The 23,570-nt window shown below is 45.1% G+C and overlaps 1 protein-coding gene across 1 annotated transcript in view; it reads left to right on the top strand.

The window, feature by feature from the left end:
- The window catches only part of NOS2 (nitric oxide synthase 2), a 115,751-nt gene that overhangs the window by 14,279 nt on the left and 77,902 nt on the right, over positions 1 to 23,570 (top strand). The window contains exons 4-7 of the mRNA XM_030222499.1: positions 37 to 185; positions 3,678 to 3,840; positions 12,372 to 12,463; positions 17,686 to 17,827. Of these exons, the coding sequence (XP_030078359.1) occupies positions 37 to 185; positions 3,678 to 3,840; positions 12,372 to 12,463; positions 17,686 to 17,827 (546 nt within the window). The remainder of the gene's footprint in view (positions 1 to 36; positions 186 to 3,677; positions 3,841 to 12,371; positions 12,464 to 17,685; positions 17,828 to 23,570) is intronic.

Raw genomic sequence — 23,570 nt, 5'->3', positions numbered from 1 at the left:
CTTTACATTCATTTATGAAATGTATCTATCTTTCAGGCTCTTGGTTGCAAGTCTAAAGTTTGCCATGGATCTATAATGAACCCCAAAGGTTTGTTGAAAGGACCCAGAGAAGAACCACCTCAGCCTGATGAAATCTTACCTCAAGCAATTGATTTCATCAATCAATACTACAAGTCCTTTAAAGAGTGAGGATTTGTTCTTATTGCTGGCTTAAAATTGTGTAGAATAATTTTCAGATGCTTGCATGAGTGCAGGAAGAAATGGACATTGTGCATGTTATCTTGTTGGGTAGACTGGATGGGCCGTATAGGTCTTTATCTGCCATCATCGACTATGTTACTATGGGGCCCTTTTACAAAAGTGCGGGAGGGCTAACGCATGGGTAATAAACTTCCTGAGCCCCTACGTCTTGCCCCATCCTTGGCCACCTTTAAATCTAGACTGAAAGCCCACCTCTTTAACATTGCTTTTGACTCGTAACCACTTGTAACCACTCGCCTCCACCTACCCTCCTCTCTTCCTTCCCGTTCACATTAATTGATTTGATTGGCTTACTTTATTTACTTTTTTGTCTATTAGATTGTAAGCTCTTTGAGCAGGGACTGTCTTTCTTCTATGTTTGTGCAGCGCTGCGTACGCCTTGTAGCGCTATAGAAATGCTAAATAGTAGTAGTAGTAGTAGCAACATTCCATGTAGAATCTCCAGTAGTAGTAGACTTTGCGCCTTCTGTCTCGCTGCACCCTACGCCTGGAATAAACTTCCTGAGCCCCTACGTCTTGCCCCATCCTTGGCCACCTTTAAATCTAGACTGAAAGCCCACCTCTTTAACATTGCTTTTGACTCGTAACCACTTGTAACCACTCGCCTCCACCTACCCTCCTCTCTTCCTTCCCGTTCACATTAATTGATTTGATTGGCTTACTTTATTTACTTTTTTGTCTATTAGATTGTAAGCTCTTTGAGCAGGGACTGTCTTTCTTCTATGTTTGTGCAGCGCTGCGTACGCCTTGTAGCGCTATAGAAATGCTAAATAGTAGTAGTAGTAGTAGCAACATTCCATGTAGAATCTCCAATAGTAGTAGACTTTGCGCCTTCTGTCTCGCTGCACCCTACGCCTGGAATAAACTTCCTGAGCCCCTACGTCTTGCCCCATCCTTGGCCACCTTTAAATCTAGACTGAAAGCCCACCTCTTTAACATTGCTTTTGACTCGTAACCACTTGTAACCACTCGCCTCCACCTACCCTCCTCTCTTCCTTCCCGTTCACATTAATTGATTTGATTGGCTTACTTTATTTACTTTTTTGTCTATTAGATTGTAAGCTCTTTGAGCAGGGACTGTCTTTCTTCTATGTTTGTGCAGCGCTGCGTACGCCTTGTAGCGCTATAGAAATGCTAAATAGTAGTAGTAGTAGTAGCAACATTCCATGTAGAATCTCCAGTAGTAGTAGACTTTGCGCCTTCTGTCTCGCTGCACCCTACGCCTGGAATAAACTTCCTGAGCCCCTACGTCTTGCCCCATCCTTGGCCACCTTTAAATCTAGACTGAAAGCCCACCTCTTTAACATTGCTTTTGACTCGTAACCACTTGTAACCACTCGCCTCCACCTACCCTCCTCTCTTCCTTCCCGTTCACATTAATTGATTTGATTGGCTTACTTTATTTACTTTTTTGTCTATTAGATTGTAAGCTCTTTGAGCAGGGACTGTCTTTCTTCTATGTTTGTGCAGCGCTGCGTACGCCTTGTAGCGCTATAGAAATGCTAAATAGTAGTAGTAGTAGTAGCAACATTCCATGTAGAATCTCCAATAGTAGTAGACTTTGCGCCTTCTGTCTCGCTGCACCCTACGCCTGGAATAAACTTCCTGAGCCCCTACGTCTTGCCCCATCCTTGGCCACCTTTAAATCTAGACTGAAAGCCCACCTCTTTAACATTGCTTTTGACTCGTAACCACTTGTAACCACTCGCCTCCACCTACCCTCCTCTCTTCCTTCCCGTTCACATTAATTGATTTGATTGGCTTACTTTATTTACTTTTTTGTCTATTAGATTGTAAGCTCTTTGAGCAGGGACTGTCTTTCTTCTATGTTTGTGCAGCGCTGCGTACGCCTTGTAGCGCAATAGAAATGCTAAATAGTAGTAGTAGTAGTAATCTAAGGACATACCTTATTGAAAGGATGGTGAAATGTTGAACGGCCTCTCGGTGGAGGTGTTGGAGATGAGGCCTGTATCTGAATTCAAAAAAATGTGTGGGACAAATATATATGATCTCTAAGGGAGGGGAAAGGATCGGCCTTGTGGTCTTTATCTGCTGTCATATTTTATATTTCTATATATGAGAGGGTTAAAATCTTGCCTTTTCTAAAGCTGGTGGTTGCAAGGAAATGCAGTATTAACTGACTGTAATTGGTTGTGCTAAGAGAGGCCAATTCATAGTAACATAGTAGATGACGGCAGAAAAAGACCTGCACGGTCCATCTAGTCTACCCACGATAAACTCATATGTGTATACCTTACCTTGATTTGTACCTGTCTTTTTCAGGGCACAGACCGTATAAGTCTGTCCAGCAGTATTTCCCGCCTCCCAACCACCAGTCCGGCCTCCCATCACCGGCTCTGGCACAGTCCCCGTATAAGTCTGCCCTCCTCTTTCCTAGCCTCTCAACCACCAACCCCTCTTCCCTCCGCCACCCAATTTCAGCTAAGCTTCTGTGGATCCATTCCTTCTGCACAGGATTCCTTTATGCCTATCCCACGCATGTTTGAATTCCGTTACCGTTTTCATGTCCACCACCTCCCGCGGGAGGGCATTCCAAGCGTTCACCACCCTCTCTGTGAAGAACGCTGCAGGGACGCTGCAGAGATGCATTTCCCTGCAAGGCTGACTGAGGTCAAGCCAGGTATTATCACCACAATGTCCATAAGAAAGTGGCTTTTTTCCCTTGGTTAGGCTGTGTGTGGCAAGGGAGTCAGGCTGATCACCAGACAGGCTCCTGTACTGCTCTGCCTCAGGATATGTGGCAGCAGGGTCATACTAAGGGCTGTACGGGTGAGGGAGTCACAGAGGGCACAAAGGAGACCAGGCCGCAAAAATCATTCCCCATCCATTGTCTCCTCTGCAGTGTCCATGGTGCTGGGGGGGGGGGGGGCAGTGGCACTAGGAGGCATGTCACACAGGGTTCAATTCCAGCTGGGGATGTTCCTGTGTAGCAGGACAGTGTTACTAAGCATAAGGACCATACAATATGCCCAATGGAGTTAAAATTAATCAGGTTGATATTCAAAGCGATTTAACCAGCCAGAAACAGCTCCTAGCCAATTAAATCACTTGTTTAGGGCTAACACTTAATCAGGTAGCACTTATCTCAAAACCCGCTATTTTGGGAGAGTTCCAGGGGTGGAGTCAGCACTTGGCCCGTTAAGTGACGATATTCAGCAATTAACCAGCCAAGATAACCATATAAATAGGAATGTATATAAGTCAACTGAATTTTGCACTTAACTGGCTCTGCGTTAGCCAGAAATTCAATGCCGAAGCCCAGACAAGGCCCCCCCGGCACGCAGTCAGTAAAACGCTGAGTGCCGCCAAATGACTATCAACCCCAATCTGAACTTGACAAGGAGAATGGCCTGGTTTAGTCTAATATACCAGACTTGAATCTTCTCTTTTCCCAGACCAAAAATCGAAGAACATCTAGCCAGGATTGAAGCAGTTGCAAAAGAGATAGAAACAACTGGAACTTACCAACTGAATGAAGGAGAGCTTATCTTTGCAACTAAACAAGCGTGGAGAAATGCCCCAAGATGCATTGGAAGAATCCAGTGGTCCAATTTACAGGTAAAACTCTAGGACTCTCAGACATCACCTGATCAGGAAGGGGAGAGGAAAAGTCAATGAGTAGAAGCTGAAAACATCTTCCATGGCTTCACAAGGGTAGGCGTCTACATGGAATGTTGCTCGTGGAATAGCAACATTCCATCTACAGCTTTTTTGGTAGTCTGTCCATGACGATCTGGAATATTCACAAATAAAAAAAAATTATCTGATAAAAACAGGCCGCTTGGTATAGGAGTGGCCCAGTGGTTAGAGAGAGCACTGGGCTTTAACATCCAGAGAGTGGCCAGTTCAAGTCCCACTGCTGCTCCTTACGATCTCAGAAACCAATCTGGATTGTGAGCTCTCCAGAAACAGGCCAATACCCAATGTACCTGAATGTAACTCATCTTGAGCTACTACTGAAAAGATGGGAGCAAAATCCAAATAAATACAATTAATAGGTAAAAAATAACTTTTTATTAATAGGCCCCTTTGGTTTAATGATCTTTTCCATTATTATATTCCTTGTTACAAAACTTGTCTTTCATAACGCTTCATAATGCAATCCATTACTGAGCTGTAACAAAATGTACTTCCAGTTTTCATAACGTATTGTAAGCCACACTGAACCCGCAAAAAGGTGCAGGACGTCAGACTCACAGAAAGAGAAGCCTGCGCAGCCGCGTTGCTGATCTGCAAGGGTAGGCTTCTACATGGAATGTTGCTCGTGGAATAGCAACATTCCATGTAGAATCTCAAATAGTAGCAACAGAATCTCAATAGTAGCAACATTCCATCTAGAATCTCAAATCTTTATTTAGATTTTGCTCATACCTTTTTCAGTAGTAGCTCAAGGTGAGTTACATTCAGGTACTCTGGATATTTCTCTGTCCCAGGAGGGCTCACAATCTACGTTTGTACCTGAGGCAATGGAGGGTTAAGTGACTTGCCCAGAGTCACAAGGAGCTGCAGTGGGAATCAAACTCAACTTGGCTACTCCTCCACTAGCAACATTCCATGTAGAAGCCTGCCCTTGCAGATCAGCAATGCGGCTGCGCAGGCTTCTGTTTCTGTGAGTCTGACGTCCTGCACAGACTCACAGAAAGAGAAGCCTGCGCAGCCGCGTTGCTGATCTGCAAGGGTAGGCTTCTACATGGAATGTTGCTCGTGGAATAGCAACATTCCATGTAGAATCTCAAATATTTATTTAGATTTTGCTCATACCTTTTTCAGTAGTGGCTCAAGGTGAGTTACATTCAGGTACTCTGGATATTTCTCTGTCCCAGGAGGGCTCACAATCTAAGTTTGTACCTGAGGCAAGATCACAAGGAGCAGCAGTGGGATTTCAACAGACCACCTCTGGATTGCAAGACCGGTGCTCTAGCCACTAGGCCACTCCTCCACTATCACATACACCCGTCCCACTTTTTTAATCATAGAATTATATAATTTGCACACATACTTGTGTGCTCTGCTCACATTCCACTCAAACTCCACCCCTGTACACACTCATCAGTAAAGTCCTGCCATCAGTTCATGGTGCATTCTTATCCTCGAGTTGGTAAACTAAAAGAAGTCATTTACCTGTATAAGTGACCACTTATGTGTGTAAATGACTAGAGTTTATTTATTGTCGGCGTACCTCAGGGTTCTGTTCTTGGTCCCATCCTCTTTTCTATCTACACTTCTTCCCTTGGTTCATTAATCTCATCCCATGGCTTTTCCTACCACCTCTATGCTGATGACTCCCAAATCTACCTTTCTACCCCTGATATCTCACCTTGCATCCAAACCAAAGTTTCAGCGTGCTTGTCTGACATTGCTGTCTGGATGTCTCAACGCCACCTGAAATTAAATATGACCAAAACCGAGCTTCTCATTTTCCCCCCCAAACCCACCTCCCCGCTCCCCCCGTTTTCTATTTCTGTTGATGGCTCTCTCATTCTCCCTGTCTCCTCAGCTCGAAACCTTGGGGTCAACTTTGACTCTTCTCTCTCCTTCTCTGCTCATATCCAGCAGACCGCCAAGACCTGTCGTTTCTTTCTTTACAACATCCGTAAAATCCGCCCCTTTCTTTCCGAGCACTCTACCAAAACCCTCATCCACACCCTTGTCACCTCTCGTTTAGACTACTGCAATCTGCTTCTTGCTGGCCTCCCACTTAGTCACCTCTCCCCTCTCCAGTCAGTTCAAAACTCTGCTGCCCGTCTCATCTTCCGCCAGGGTCGCTTTACTCATACTACCCCTCTCCTCAAGACCCTTCACTGGCTCCCTATCCGTTTTCGCATCCTGTTCAAACTTCTTCTACTAACCTATAAATGTACTCACTCTGCTGCTCCCCAGTATCTCTCCACACTCGCCCTTCCCTACACCCCTTCCCGTGCACTCCGCTCCATGGATAAATCCTTCTTATCTGTTCCCTTCTCCACTACTGCCAACTCCAGACTTCGCGCCTTCTGTCTCGCTGCACCCTACGCCTGGAATAAACTTCCTGAGCCCCTACGTCTTGCCCCATCCTTGGCCACCTTTAAATCTAGACTGAAAGCCCACCTCTTTAACATTGCTTTTGACTCGTAACCACTTGTAACCACTCGCCTCCACCTACCCTCCTCTCTTCCTTCCCGTCCACATTAATTGATTTGATTTGCTTACTTTATTTATTTTTTGTCTATTAGATTGTAAGCTCTTTGAGCAGGGACTGTCTTTCTTCTATGTTTGTGCAGCGCTGCGTACGCCTTGTAGCGCTATAGAAATGCTAAATAGTAGTAGTAGTAGTCTCTTGTAACCAGAGCTAATGTTGTGATGTCATAATGCCTCAGTCCACCAATAAGAGCCAACCTCATCAGTGATGTCACAATGGCTTGATTGTCCTATACTTGGCTCACTTTTATTACATAGCTCTTTGAGCAGGGACTGTCTTTCTTCTATGTTTGTGCAGCGCTGCGTATGCCTTGTAGCGCTATAGAAATGCTAAATAGTAGTAGTAGTAGTTATGCACCATCCTGTTGCCTAAACTAGGCAGCTCCTTACAGAATAGCCCCACTATGTATATATTTATTTATTTAATACATTTATACCCCCCATTTTCCCACTAGTTGTAGGTGCAATGTGGCTTACATAGAACCATAGGGAAGACTACAGTACAGAAAAGTACAATTAAACAATGTAAAAGTAAGGTAACAAATATGTTCCATTTAAACAACAAAGGTATCAAAAGAAAGTACATAGTTACTAGTTAATAAGGTTGAAGAATCTTGCTGGGAACCATGAATGGATAGGTTAGGTTGAGTCTGGGAAGTAAGCCTTCTTGAACAGGATGGTCTTCAATAGTTTTCTAAAATAGATAGTCTAGATAGTTCTGGGTTGATTTTATGGATTTGGGTAAGGCATTCCATAGTTGTGTACCTATGTAGGAGAAGTTGGAGGCATGGGTCGACTTGTATTTAAGGCCATTACAATCGGGGTCATGTAAATTCAGGTAGGATCGGGTAGAACTGGAACTATTTCTGGGTGGTAAGTCAACCAGGCCAGGCATGTATTTGGGAACTTCGCCATAGATGATCCTGTGAATCAGGGTGCAGACCTTAAAGGCAATACGTTCCTCTTCATTATATGACTGACACAGACTTTCCATTTCTCCCTCATCCCCTACTGGACCCCAACTCTCCAGTTCTCCTGGGTTCCCTCCAGGGCCCTTACAACACATACATAGAAGTGTAGAAAACTCTAGGTAGATAAAGGTCATATGGCCTATCCAGTGTGCCCATCCATGCCATCTACTGTCCCTATCACTCCCTTAGAGATCCAATGTACTTCTCCCAAGCGCTCTTGAATTCAGATACAATTTTCATCTCCACCACTTCCAGCAGGAGGCCGTTCCACGAATTCACCACCCTTTCCATGAAGAAGTATTTCCTCAGGTTACTTCTGAATCTATCCCCTTTCACCTTCATCCTATTCTCCGTCATTCCAGAGCTTCCTTTCAATTGAAAGAGACTCACCTCCTGTGCATTTAAATGTCTCAATCATATCTCCCCTCTCATCGCCTTTCTTCCAAAGTTTACGTATTGAGGTCTTTAAGTCTGTCCCCATACACTGTATGACAAAGACCACTGACCATCTTAGTAGCCACCCTCTGAACCAACTCCATCCTGTTTATATCTTTTTTAAGGTGCAGTCTCCAGAAGGTGCAGTCTCCAGAATTGTACCCAATATTTTAAATGAGGTCTCACAGGAGTCTTACACAGGGGCATCATCACCTCCATTTTCCTCCTTGCAATTCCTCTCCCTATGCACCCAACATCCTTGTGGCTTTCACTGTCATCTTTTCTACCTGTTTGGCCATCTTAAGATCATCACGTATGATCACATCATAGTCCAGCTCCTCTTTTGCGCAGAAAAGTTCTTCACCCCCTAAACTGTTCTGTTCCTTTGGGTTTTTTGCAGCCCTGATGCCTGACCCTGCATTTTTTAGCATTAAATCTAAGCTGCTAAATTCCAGATCATTCCTTTAGCTTCACTATGCTCCTTGCTCATGTTATCCACACCGTCAAGGATGTCTACCCTACTGCAGATTTTTGTATCATCTCCAAAGAGGTAAACCTTACTAGAGAGCAATATTGCTTACGAAAGTGTTAAAAAGAACCGGCCCAAGAACCAAATCTTGCAGCGCATTCTTTGCCTTAGAAAGAGCTCTGTCGCCTTCCACTCGACCAGTTCCTAACCCAGTCAGTCGCTTTAGGGTCCATACTGAGAGTACTCAGTTTGTATATTAGTCATCTATGCAGAATTGTGTCAAAGGCTTTGCTAAAATCTAAATATACCACTACATGACTCACTATACAGGAAATTATGTTATAATTTATAATAGCAATTCTACTCTGTTGGATATTTTTCCATATTTTCTGAAACCAAATTGATTGTCTTATATCCTGCTAAAGCAGCTGCAGCCTGATTCCTCTGTTCAGAAAGTCCCTTCCTTTCTTAGCACGTGCTGGAGGAGGGTCAGCACTTTAATCCACCAAGGAAAGGGGATCACATAAACCTTTTGGGATGCCTACTCTCTTCCATTTCTTACTTCCTAGGATGAATGGGTTTTTATTCTCAAATGAAATACATAGCTGTACAGGAAAGTATTAAACACAATTTGTTACTAAATTCAGCAAACTGACCAGCTAAAGAAGATGGCTGGATTCTTTATTCATTATTGTTCTAATGAATGTGGAAGATAATTTTATAACAGGGCACCTATACAAAATTTAAAAAATGTATCTAATTGATGCCTGTTTTATAGAGACTCAAAACAAACAACGCTCATGTTAAAAAAAAAAAAAAAAAAGAAAACTGTCTCCATTTATCTCAGACCATCAGAATCTTAAGCCATTCTTAGCTCACAAAAAGCAATGGGCTGTACCTGTCCTCACTGGCCCAATAAAAAGTTTTATATACTTAACATAGTAACATACATAGTAGATGACGGCAGAAAAAGACCTGCATGGTCCATCTAGTCTGCCCAAGATAAACTCATATCTTGAATTTGTACCTGTCTTTTTCAGGGCACAGACCGTATAAGTCTGCCCAGCAGTATTTCCCGCCTCCCAACCACCAGTCCCACCTCCCATCACCAGCTCTGGTACAGACCGTATAAGTCTGCCCTCCCCTATCCTAGCGTCCCAACCACCAACCCCTCTTCCCCCCACCTGCTCCGCCACCCAATTTCAGCTAAGCTTCTGAGGATCCATTCCTGCTGCACAGGATTCCTTTATGCATATCCCACGCATGTTTGAATTCCGTTACCGTTTTCATCTCCACCAGCTCCCGCGGGAGGGCATTCCAAGCATCCACCACCCTCTCCGTGAAAAAATACTTCCTGACATCTTTCCTGAGTCTGCCCCCCTTCAATCTCATTTCATGTCCTCTCGTTCTACCGCCTTCCCATCTCCGGAAAAGATTCGTTTGCAGATTAATACCTTTCAAGTATTTGAACGTCTGTATCATATCACCCCTGTTCCTCCTTTCCTCCAGGGTATACATGTTCAGGTCAGCAAGTCTCTGCTCATACGTCTTGGAACGCAAATCCCGTACCATTCTTGTAGCTTTTCTTTGCACCGCTTCCATTTTTTTAACATCTTTCGCAAGGTACGGCCTCCAAAACTGAACACAATACTCCAGGTGGGGCCTCACCAAGGACTTGTACAGGGGCATCAACACTTCCTTTCTTCTGCTGATTACACCTCTCTCTATACAGCCTAGCAACCTTCTCGCTACAGCCACCGCCTTGTCACACTGTTTCGTCGCCTTCAGATCCTCGGATACTATCACCCCAAGATCCCTCTCCCCCTCAGTACCTCTCTGACTCTCCCCGCCTAACACATACGTCTCTCGTGGGTTTCTACTCCCTAAATGCATCACTTTGCATTTCTTCGCATTGACGTCTATACAGATATCAACATCATTCTTACTATTAAAATAGAATGCATGAGCCAACACTTTATTCACATCAGCTTCGTCTTCAAAAAAAAGTTTCTCACTTGTTTGCATATCATCTTTAAAAATAGCAGGCTAGAAACAGCAACCTGACATGGATTCATGTTTCACAAGTTTGGCTGCATCAAGGGAGTTTCACGTTTTCCACTTTATTCTGAAACAAAGCAAAACACATTCTAAATATAGAAGCCCAACTCACCAAGATTATACATCTCCTAATATCTTACATAGTAACATAGTAGATGACGGCAGAAAAAGACCTGCACGGTCCATCCAGTCTGCCCAACAAGATAACTCATATTTGCTGCTTTTTGTGTATACCCTACTTTGATTTGTACCTGTGCTCTTCAGGGCACAGACCGTATAAGTCTGCCCAGTACTATCCTCGCCTCCCAACCACCAGCCCCTCCTCCCACCACCGGCTCTGGCACAGACCGTATAAGTCTGCCCAGCACTATCCCCGCCTCTCAACCACCAGCCCCACCTCCCAACCACCGGCTCTGGCACAGACCGTGTAAGTCTGCCCCGCACTATCCTCACCTCCCCAGCCCTGCCTCCCAACCCCGGCTCTGGCACAGACCGTACAAGTCTGTCCAGCACTATCCCCGCCTCCGAACCACCAGCCCCGCCTCCCACCACCGGCTCTGGCACAGACCGTATAAGACTGCCCAGCACTATCCCTGCCTCCCAACCACCAGTCCCGCTGCCCACCACGGGCTCTGGCACAGACCGTATAAGTCTGCCCAGCCCTATCCCCGCCTCCCAACCACCAGCCCCACCTCCCAACCACCGGCTCTGGCACAGGCACAGACCGTATAAGTCTGCCCAGCACTATCCTCACCTCCCCACCACCAGCCCTGCCTCCCACCACCGGCTCTGGCACAGACCGTACAAGTCTGTCCAGCACTATCCCCGCCTCCGAACCACCAGCCCCGCCTCCCACCACCGGCTCTGGCACAGACCGTATAAGTCTGCCCAGCCCTATCCCCGCCTCCCAACCACCAGCCCCACCTCCCAACCACCGGCTCTGGCACAGGCACAGACCGTATAAGTCTGCCCAGCACTATCCTCACCTCCCCACCACCAGCCCCGCCTCCCAACCACCAGTCCCGCTTCCCACCACCGGGAAAACACCACCGGGAAAACACATCAAGCAGAAAATGGCGGCAGTGTTATTTTAACATTTTAAAACTAAACACATGACCCAAACAGACCAATCAGAGGTTTTTAGTTAGATTAATGTCTTTCATTCCACCTCCGCATTCAAGCCAAATGGTATCACAATATTTCAATGATATATCCAGTATTGCTCCTTGAAATTCAAAAATCTCTCAAAATGTCCACCCTCGTATCCCACATGCACTTCATCCAGTTTACCAAGGGGACTCATTTTCAAAATATTTAGGGGCCCTTTTACTAAGCTGCGTAAGCGTCTATGCACACCCAAAGGAATTACCACACAGCTACCGCGTGGTCATTTCATTTTTGGCGCATTTCTGATATACACAGCCGAAAAATAATTTTTTCTTTTCTGCCGCACATATTGGACACACGCCAACTGGCATTTGGTGCACGTAGGTCATTACCGCCCGTTTACTGCATGAGACTTTACCACTAGGTCAATGGTTGGTGGTAAGGTCTCAGACCCAAAATGGACACGTGGCAATTTTCATTTTTAAAAAGGCATTTTTTACAGGTGCGCTGGAAAATGACTCTGCGTGCGCCCAAACCCCATGACCTACGCTACCGCAGGTCATTTGTCAGCACACCTTAGTAAATTTAGATAACGAGGATTAATGACGAAGCCAAATGGGAAGGTTATTCCATAAAGGTGGTACAACTATCGATCAATAATTCTCCGCTTTATACCCAGTGGTCCATGTTGCTTCATCTGCCAATGCTGGACCAGCGGAGTTTGTAAATTCCAGTTACAATATGAGATGTATGCCTTTAAGTGGCTTTTTCAATAGGGCTCACATTTCTTTAGGAAGGAAATCAACGTCAAAATGCTCTTACTAACTGCTCTGTTGGCACTTTTTTGGCTTCTGTTTTTTTGAAATTGGTAGGTGTTTGATGCCCGTAAAGCTACCACGGCTAAAGAAATGTTTGAACACATCTGCCGTCATATTAAACATGCCACAAATAAAGGAAACATAAGGTATGTTGTGAATTTACTTTGCTTTTTTCTCCATTGGTGTATCTTGGTTGTTGCAGGCACCCTTAGTTTCTCATCAGCCCATATTTAGTGTTATTTAACAGGCCAGGAATGCCTCTTGCCAGTTAAATAGCACTTAGCCGGCTAAATGCTAATATTCAGCATGGGATAGTTATTTCCGCAGAATGTTAGCGCCTAGCACATACCCCCGGATTCTATATAGCGTGCCTAGAGATCCATGCCAAAATTGACGTGGATTCTATAACAATGTGAATAACTTAACAAGATAATGAGCGCTGAGAACAGCACTTAACAAGCAATAATGAGCACTAATTGGCACTGATTAGAATTTAGGCGCAGAAGTCGGAAAGCTCCGATGTGCTCCGAACTTCTAAAGCACACAGCAAAATGGGGCATGGTTATGTGCGTGGAAATGGGTGTTTCTTGGGCGTTCTGAAATTTATGCGCCTAGTTATAGAATACACTTAGCACTGATTTCAGCGCCGATTTTTTAGGTGACATATAAATAGCAGCTAACTGGCTAGCTGCGAATATTCAGCGCTTCGCCGGCTAAGTTTAGTGGCCAAATCGGACCACCTATATAGCAGTCCTATCATTGGACGCTATCAACTTAACTGGCCAGCTCTGAATATTAACTTGGGGGCCCTTTTACTAAGCCGCGTTGGTGCCTACGTGCACACAACACGCATCAATTTGAAACTACTGCCCGGCTACAGCATGGCCCAGACAGTAATTTCATTTTTTAGGCACGTCCGCTACGCGCACCATTGACTATCACTTAGCTGGCCTGCCTCCCACGGGCTGAATATCAGCCGGTCAGTGTTTGATCTCTTTAGCCAGAAGATCAGAACTCTTCAGAGACAGAGAGGTTGTAATGCAATTTATTTAGGATATGAAGTAAAGAAGTTGCAGAAAACAAACAACGCAGCAGCACGGATGATTACATATGGAATATTTAGGATGGGTGACACCTCTTCTATATGTACTGCATTGGTTACCTATATAAATTAGAATTTTGTTTAAAATTTTATGTTTGGACCCTACTTAATCATAGGAGCCAACTTTTCAAAATGATTAGGGGTACTAAACCCGATAGAAATGATCCCTCCCTGGACACAAGCAGAGGAGTTTGGTTAATATTGGCGCTGCTCAAGTACCCACAGAGCTGGTGCCTACGGTATGTGAAAATGTATTACACCAGCAAGAAGACAGCTACTGTTTAATGGCAAGTGGAACCTACAATTGCCGTCCGTTAAAGATTTTAGGTTAGGTAGGGTGAGGGCTCGGTGCTTTTAAGGGATGACTTCTGGGCTCTAGAATAAACTTCCTGAGGGTTTGAAAAATCTTTTTAGGAAACAACTTAAGACTTGTTTTTTGAAAGAATAGCATAATATTTGAGATAGTGTTTGAATGAAATTGGGGTTTTTTTTTAGGGTAGATGGGAAATTGGGAGGGCCCTGTTAGGGTTGATAATTACATGTAACCTGCTCTGTATAGGGGTTTGTTTGTTTTTTTTAATGAAAATGGTGGGCTATAAATCAGTGCATTAAGGGGCCCCTTTACTAAGTTGAGGTAAAAAGTGGCCTGTGGTAGTGTGGATGTCCTCGGTTGGGAAAAGGGCTTTTTTATGGGGCAGTAAAATCAAAAGTAACGCATGGCTATTTACTGCCTGAACCCTTACCGCCAACCATTGACTTAGCGGGAAGGACTCACATACTAACCACGGGGTAATCATACAGCGAGTGCAGATGCGGGCACGCTGACTGATTACTGCCAGGAACACCCCCTGCATTAGAAAATAGAAAAATATTTCTACCGTGGGAAAGAGTGCGCGCCAACTTTGAAATTACCGCCGGGCACCCGTGCTGCCCCGCTTGTGGTGTCGATTTGGCGCGCACTACCAGTGCTTTAGCCCTACTGCTGGTTAGTGAAAGGGCCCCTAAATTAAATGGGCAAAGCAGTATTTTACGTGCAGAGCTAAAGGACAATTCTTTAAAGGGTACCTAAATTTAGACATCAATCGAGCACATTAATTTATAGAACAGGTGCACATACATGTGTGAATGTCTTAAATTAGTTTCTATGTATGTATGTGCTAAGCTCTGTCCTATAAAATTGACGTGCTAGTCAAATGCCCCCAAATTCTACAAATGGTGCCCAGGTTTGCGTGCAGCCCTGCGATCCGCATGCAGTTAGTTCAGAAGCCATTAACAATCCACAGTTGACTGCTGACAATCAGTGATTGGCATGAATTGACTCTAATTTGGAATTGCGCTCTGATCTGGCTGTGTGTGATTCTATAAAGATCCAATGCAACCCCAAAGGGGTGTGGGCAGGTCAGGGGCGTTCCAGTGAATTACACACGGAGGGGCATAATCGAACGGGGAAGACCATCTCTAAGGGCACCCATCTCTGAGGACGTCCCTGCGAAGGGGCGGGGCATCCCGTATTATCGAAACAAGATGGGCGTCCATCTTTCGTTTCGATAATACGGTCGGAGACACCCAAATCTCAACATTTAGGTCAACTTTAGAGATGGTCGACCTAAATGTTGAGATGGTTGACCTTAGAGATGGGCGACCTCGGTTTTCACGGATAATGGAAACCGAGGACACCCATCTCAGAAACCACCAAATCCAAGTCCTTTGGTCATGGGAGGAGCCAGCATTCGTAGTGCACTGGTTCCCCTCACATGCCAGGACACCAACTGGGCACCCTAGGGGGCACTGCAGTGGACTTCACAAATTGCTCCCAGGTGCATAGCTCCCATACCTTGTGTGCTGAGCCCCCCCCCCCCCAAAACCCACTCCCCACAACTATACACCACTACCATAGCCTTTAGGGATGAAGGTGGGTTTCGGGTGGGTTATGGAAGGCTCACATTTACCACCACAAGTGTAACAGGTAGGGGGAGGGATGGGCCTGGGTCCACCTGCCTGAAGTGCACTGCACCCACTAAAAACTGCTCCAGGGACCTGCATACTGCTGTGATGGAGCTGGGTATGACATTTGAGGCTGGAAAAAATGTTTTTTAATTTTTTTTTTGGTGGGAGGGGGTTGGTGACCACTGGGGGAGTAAGGGGAGATCATTCCCGATTCCCTCCGGTGGACATCTGGTCAGTTCGGGCACCTTTTTGAGACTTGGTCGTGAAAAAAAATGGACAAAGTAAAGTCGCCCAAATGCCCGTCAGGGACGCCCTTCTTTTTTCCATTATCGGCCGAGGACGCCCATCTGTTAAGCACTCCCCCGTCCCGCCTTCGGTACACTGCCGACACCCCCCCCGGGAACTTTGGTCATCCCCGCGACGGAAAGCAGTTGAGGGCGCCCAAAATCGGCTTTCAATTATGCCGATTTGGGTGACCCTGAGAGAAAGACGACCAGCTCCCGATTTGTGTCGGAAGATGGGCGCCCTTCTCTTTCGAAAATGCCCCTGATAGTGTTATAGAATTTGGGGATGCACGCCCTAGTTGCTTACCAGGATCTACACCAGGTTACAGCTGGCGTTCGTCCTCGACTGCCAGAATCCTATTAGGATCTATTCTATAAAGGGTGCTCATCCCGGAGCACCCTTCACATGATAGCACTGAGCGCTGATTTTTCCGAGTGTCTATTTTTCAACACCATTTACTGAATCCTGCTCGTGACGCATAAGAGCAAAAGGGGTGCACCGGTGGGCGGAGCCTAGGCATGCCATGAGCGGTCTGTCTAGCAGTGTGCACACATGTTAGAATAGTATCAGATGCACACGTTGCAAGGCACATTCCCCCGTTTTCTATATAGCGTGCCTAGAGATCCGCGCCAAAATCTAGGTGTATTCTATAAGAACGCATGTAACTTAATTGGCTTAACAATCGGCATTGATAACACTTAACAAGCAATAATGAGCACTAATTGGCGATAATTAGAATTTACATGCACAACTCGTTAAGCGTATTCTGTAATGAACTGCGCCTAAATTCTAATGTGCACAGTTCAAAAGGGGCTTGGCTAAAGGTGGGGAAATGGACATTTCGTGGGCATTCGAAAATTTATATGGCTCAGTGCACATAAATCTACACGCAGGGTTTTAGGCCACGTTTTCGTTGGTCTATATGGACACGTTTTTGAGACAAAGATTTCTGCCTAAGCGTATAGAATACGCTTAGGCGGAACTCTTTACCACATGGTTTTGTTAGGCACCATATATAGAATCTGGCCCATTATGGTGCCCCATCTTATGCTTTTTATTCACCTGGTGTAAGGTGTACTACTGTTTTATAACCAGTTAGGCGGAAAATTGGCGCTAAGCATGCTTCTGTGTTGTATCCACATTTAGCTGCCATTTTTAAGAATTGCCCCATTTCACTACCACATTTTCAAACGTGAGGGACAGGCAAGCTCTGCAGGACTCCAGGGAACCTGCCTGTCCCTAGTGATTGAAAACACAATATTGAAGCAGCACCCCCTACTGGTGGCAATGCGGTTGGAGGACTCCCGCTCAGCTTAGAGGGAACAGTGGTTGATACACAGGTAACCTTGTGTGAATACTGCTTATGTACACATACAGTTCCCCGCAGCAAGCGCAGGATCTTCCTGGGGGAGGATTAACATTTACACGTATACTTTCTAAAATAGGGGTCCCAAAAAACAACAAGGCAAACGATCTGCAAATTCCAACGTGGAAAACAAAACAGCAGATCAATATAACATCCAAAGATTTTATTTATTCTGGTATCATTAATAAAATCTTTGGATGTTATATTGATCTGCTGTTTTGTTTTCTACTTTATAAAATACACATGTATGTGCTTAACTTATTCAGGGAAATTTGAAGTGCCAAAAACAGGGCAAGTAAGGAAAATGGCCCTTTAAAAGGTGTTTACGTTGCCTGCTTGAGAGCAGATCAAGTGCGTTGAAAGGGACGTTTCCTTTACTGGTATTATCAGAGTTGCTCACTTGGCGTAATAGTTTGGGTGAACAATTGTGCTAACTGTAATTGTGATTAAAGGTATTTCCTGGGAACTCTTTCAGATATGCAGGGTAGTCCCAGCACTGCTGCTTGGATCATTATTCAGACCCCATTATTTGATGTTTGGGCCCCACGGCTTGAAAAAGATGAAGGAGGCTGGCCAACTACATTTCACAGTTCTGCCACACTGCTCAAGTTAAAAGTGGAAAAGTGGGGACAAATATATTATCTGTTTTCTTTGCATTTTCTCCTCAGGTCCACCATCACTGTTTTCCCACAAAGGACTGATGGCAAACATGATTTCAGAGTGTGGAACAGCCAGTTGATCCGGTACGCAGGTTATCAAATGCCTGATGGATCCATTTTGGGAGACCCAGCCAGTGTGGAGTTTACTCAGGTGTGTGAGAAATATGGCAGCCAACGTGAGAAAAACAGAAAAAAGCAGACAGTGAAATGCAGGGGCTCCCAGTTGTTGTTGTTCCCATAGAGGGGCATAATTGAACAAAAACGTCTATCTCCATGGGCGTTTATCTCCGAAAACGGGTCCGTGAAGGGGCGGACCGAACCGTAGTTTCGAAAAAAATAGACGTCCATGTTTTATTCGACAATTTGTGAGCTGGGCGTTTTTGTTTTTTCAGTGATAATGGAAAATGAAAGCGCCCAGCTCAAAAACGAATAAATCCAAGGCATTTGTTCGTGGGAGGGGCCAGGATTCGTAGTGCACTGGTCCCCCTCACATGCCAGGACACCAACCGGGCACCCTAGGGGGCACTTTTACAAAAACAAAAAAAAAGGTAAAAGAGCTCCCAGGTGCATAGCACCCTTCCCTTGGGTGTTGAGCCCCCCAAATCCCCCTCAAAACCCACCGCCCACAAGTCTACACCATTACTATAGCCCTAAGGGGTGAAGGGGGGCACCTACATGTGGGTACAGTGGGTTTGGGGGACGGTTTGGAGGGCTCCCATTTACCAGCACAAGTGTAACAGGTGGGGGGGGGATGGGCCTGGGTCCACCTGCCTGAAGTCCACTGCACCCCCTAATAACTGCTCCAGTGACCTGCATACTGCTGCCAGGGAGGTGGGTATGACATTTGAGGGTGAAAATAAAAAGTTGTGAAACGACATATTTTGTGGTGGGAGGGGGTTTGTGACCACTGGGGGAGTCAGGGGAGGTCATCCCCGATTCCCTCCAGTGGTCATCTGGTCATTTAGGGCACTTTTTGGGGGCTTATTCGTGGAAAACCAGGGTCCAGGAAAAGTGCCCTAAATTCTCGCTAAAAACGCATATTTTTCTTCCATTATCGGCGAAAGGCGCCCATCTCTGATCGCCCGATAACCACGCCCCAGTTCCGCCTTCACCACGCCTTCGACACGCCCCCATCAACTTTGTCCGCATCCGCGACAGAGTGCAGTTGAAAACGTCCAAATTCGGCTTGCGATTATACCGCTTTATTCGTTTTTGTGAGATAAACGTCTATCTCCCGATTTGGCTCGCAATATAGACGTTTTTCTTTTTCAATTATAAGCTGGATAGTCATTTTAGAACCTGAAAAAAAATCTGTCTTTTTGTTTGAAAAACACGTTTTCTACATGTTTTGTGCTCAGTGCGTTTTTCTTTTGGGTCCATTTTGGAAAATAAAACGTTCAAGAGAAAAACGCCTAAAAATCAGCCATTTGGGATGACTGGGGGCCATCATTCTTAGTAGACTGGCCACACAGACATCCCAGCAGAGCAGTGGAGCACCCTAGGGGGCACTGCAGTGGACTTCACATAAAAGGTGAGCCCTCCAGCAGCAGAAAAATACCTACTGTACCTCACTGAACAATAGTTCCAAAGCTTGCGTCACCTATATGTCGTTACAGTAGGTATTTAATGTATTTTAGACGGCTCACACATTCCACCACAATGTTAGAGTGGGATATAGACCTGGGTCCTCTTTTCTACAGTCCACTTCGCTGACCACTAGTCTACTCCTGGGACCTGCTTGCTGCTCTAATATCTGAAGCTTTCATAGAGGCAGGTATATACTGCCACTGTCGCATCTTAGGGGGCTGGAAGAAGGTCAGTGATCACCGAGGGAGTAAGGGGAATTATGCCTTAATCCTTTTAGTGGTCATTTAGGGCAGCTTTTGGCCACTTAGTTGTGCTTGCAACAGGTATAGCCAAAAACATCTTAATTTTGGCCCTAGACATTTTCATTTTCTTCCATTATTGGAGAAAAAGTCTATCATTTGGGGCCGCCCACTCAAAACACACACCCATCGCACGCCTTTGAAATTTGGACGAACTGTGGAGCAAAATCGGGATGTGAAAAATTGCAACTTGGACGTTTCTGAGAGAAAACTGTCCTTCTGCCATCTTATAACTTTTTTGGATATTCTTTTGTTTTGAAAATGAGCCCCATAATCTAAAGGAAATAGTTCTGGGTGCCAAATTTATCTCCAATTGTAAGTTTTGCTCCAAGAAATATTCATCTCGTGACAGGTAGTATTTTTTAAAATGCTGTCCACGACAAGCTGAACTAGACCTTGGAGAAAAGACGACTGAGGGGAGATACGATCAAGGTATATAAAATACTGAGTGGAGTGGAACGAGTAGAAATGAATCGTTTGTTTACTCTTTCCAAAAATACTAGGACTAGGGGGCACACAATGAAGCTACAAAATAGTAAATTTTAAATGAATCAGAGAAAATATTTCTTCACTCAATGTGTAATTAAACTCTGGAATTCGTTGCCAGAGAATGTGGTAAAAGCAGTTAGCTTAGCAGGGTTTAAAAAGTTTTGCATAGCTTCCTAAAAGAAAAGTTTGTCAGTCATTATTAAAATGGACTTGGGAAAATCCACTGCTTATTTCTAGGATAAACAGCATAAAATGTATTTTGGGATTTTGCCAAGTACTTGTGACCTGGATTGGACACCATTGGAAACAGGATACTGGGCTTGATAGACCTTCGGTCTGTCCTAGAATGGCAACACTTATGTACTTATATTCAGTGTCAGCCCATGGCTGGAACTGGCGCTGAATACATGAGGCTTTGACGGCTCCTGAAAGTTGTCCAGGTACCACCAGCATTTAGTGCCAGTAATGGATAGCTCTTCTGGCAAGCAGGGGTGGGTGTTTGCACCACATTTACTTGCTTCAAATGACCATGCCTAAATTTAGGTATGATTCCCGAACATAAGTGCTATTCTAGAAACCGCACCTACAGTGGTGGAAATAAGTATTTGATCCCTTGCTGATTTTGTAAGTGTGACCACTGACAAAGACATGAGCAGCCCATAATTGAAGGGTAGGTTATTGGTAACAGTGAGAGATAGCACATCACAAATTAAATCCGGAAAATCACATTGTGGAAAGTATATGAATTTATTTGCATTCTGCAGAGGGAAATAAGTATTTGATCCCCCACCAACCAGTAAGAGATCTGGCCCCTACAGACCAGGTAGATGCTCCAAATCAACTCGTTACCTGCATGACAGACAGCTGTCGGCAATGGTCACCTGTATGAAAGACACCTGTCCACAGACTCAGTGAATCAGTCAGACTCTAACCTCTACAAATGGCCAAGAGCAAGGAGCTGTCTAAGGATGTCAGGGACAAGATCATACACCTGCACAAGGCTGGAATGGGCTACAAAACCATCAGTAAGACGCTGGGCGAGAAGGAGACAACTGTTGGTGCCATAGTAAGAAAATGGAAGAAGTACAAAATGACTGTCAATCAACAAAGATCTGGGGCTCCACGCAAAATCTCACCTCGTGGGGTATCCTTGATCATGAGGAAGGTTAGAAATCAGCCTACAACTACAAGGGGGGAACTTGTCAATGATCTCAAGGCAGCTGGGACCACTGTCACCACGAAAACCATTGGTAACACATTACGACATAACGGATTGCAATCCTGCAGTGCCCGCAAGGTCCCCCTGCTCCGGAAGGCACATGTGACGGCCCGTCTGAAGTTTGCCAGTGAACACCTGGATGATGCCGAGAGTGATTGGGAGAAGGTGCTGTGGTCAGATGAGACAAAAATTGAGCTCTTTGGCATGAACTCAACTCGCCGTGTTTGGAGGAAGAGAAATGCTGCCTATGACCCAAAGAACACCGTCCCCACTGTCAAGCATGGAGGTGGAAATGTTATGTTTTGGGGGTGTTTCTCTGCTAAGGGCACAGGACTACTTCACCGCATCAATGGGAGAATGGATGGGGCCATGTACCGTACAATTCTGAGTGACAACCTCCTTCCCTCCGCCAGGGCCTTAAAAATGGGTCGTGGCTGGGTCTTCCAGCACGACAATGACCCAAAACATACAGCCAAGGCAACAAAGGAGTGGCTCAGGAAGAAGCACATTAGGGTCATGGAGTGGCCTAGCCAGTCACCAGACCTTAATCCCATTGAAAACTTATGGAGGGAGCTGAAGCTGCGAGTTGCCAAGTGACAGCCCAGAACTCTTAATGATTTAGAGATGATCTGCAAAGAGGAGTGGACCAAAATTCCTCCTGACATGTGTGCAAACCTCATCATCAACTACAGAAGACGTCTGACCGCTGTGCTTGCCAACAAGGGTTTTGCCACCAAGTATTAGGTCTTGTTTGCCAGAGGGATCAAATACTTATTTCCCTCTGCAGAATGCAAATAAATTCATATACTTTCCACAATGTGATTTTCCGGATTTAATTTGTGATGTGCTATCTCTCACTGTTACCAATAACCTACCCTTCAATTATGGGCTGCTCATGTCTTTGTCAGTGGGCAAACTTACAAAATCAGCAAGGGATCAAATACTTATTTCCACCACTGTAACTAAGCACGTTTTGTAGAATACACTTTTTTGGGCACCATATATAGAATTTTCCCCAAGTGTGTTGACATTCTACTCATGTATGTGCACACGTGAACACATACGTTTATAAATGAGCAGTTCTCAACAATGTGGTATATTCTGTAAGCACGTGCCAATATTCAGTGGTGCATTCTGTGCAGGTGGCCAGAGCATGGGCGGAGTGTAAGCATGTGCTCATTTACATGCATAAACTATAAAGTACTGTAATTTATGGGGTTGATATTCAGCCAGCGGCAACCGACATTTTACTGACTGCTGCCGGTGTGATACCCAGAAATTCAATGCCAAAGCCATGTCTGGGCTCCAGATTTATGGAGCTGGCGAAACCATAGCTGCTTAAGTGCGATATTCAGCACTTAACTGGCTATGGTGAACCGCATGTAGATAGGACTGACTTTGGGGAGGTTATGTTGGCCAATTAAGTGCTGAATATTGGCACTTAAGTGGCCAAGTGCTGACTCCACCCTCAGAACACACCCAAAAATAATCAGTTTTGCTTTAAGCACTAACTGGTCATTTTCAGTGAGCAAACAATGAGCAAATAGCCCTGAACAGGTGATTTACCAGCCAGGAGCTGTTTTTGGCCAGTATATGGCAAAGTGGTTTAGGATGGGCTGGAAAGGGCTTAGACAGCAACTTCAGCGGTTGGAACATGAGGACAGTTGCTGGATAGACTCTAACGGTCTGTATCCCCCAAATGAGACGACGAATAGGCTGGAGTGGACTTTGACAGTAACTCCAGCAGTTGGAGCATAAGGACAGGGCCGGGAGGACTTCTATGGTCTATGTCCCAGAAACACCACAGAGAGACCATAATCAAGTATAAAACATCACATTCATTGTTGATTTAATTATGAATCGATCATGAGTGTGACTATTGGGCAGACTGAATGGACCATTCAGGTCTTTATCTGCCATCACTTACTATGTTACTCTGTTACTATGTTAAATCACTTTGAATGTCAACCCCCCCTGTGCACATCAGCTCTATGGTATAAGTGCTCACGTTGGAAATATAGGTGCATTTTGACCTGTTATCCTAGCTATCTATAAAGGAAAGTAGGTATTGTGAAGGATCCCTCCGCTCTTCTCAGGAAATCTCTGGCCTCCGGCCCAAGTTTTCTATATGATATTCCACTTAGGTACAACTTCCTGTACTCCTCCAGGTGTACCCTCCGACCTGAGGTATGTCAGCTGTACTATTCCAGCACAGCTCCCAAGATATCCACCAGGTAAATTATCCCAGCGGTTTCAAGAATGCAATCCCAAAAACAAACAGTTTAGAAAAAGTAGTTTTT

This window comes from Microcaecilia unicolor, chromosome 13 (genome assembly GCF_901765095.1).
Source record: "Microcaecilia unicolor chromosome 13, aMicUni1.1, whole genome shotgun sequence".
NCBI lineage: Eukaryota > Metazoa > Chordata > Amphibia > Gymnophiona > Siphonopidae > Microcaecilia > Microcaecilia unicolor.
Note: the sequence above shows the minus strand (reverse complement) of the source record. Positions and strands in the feature narration are given on the sequence as shown.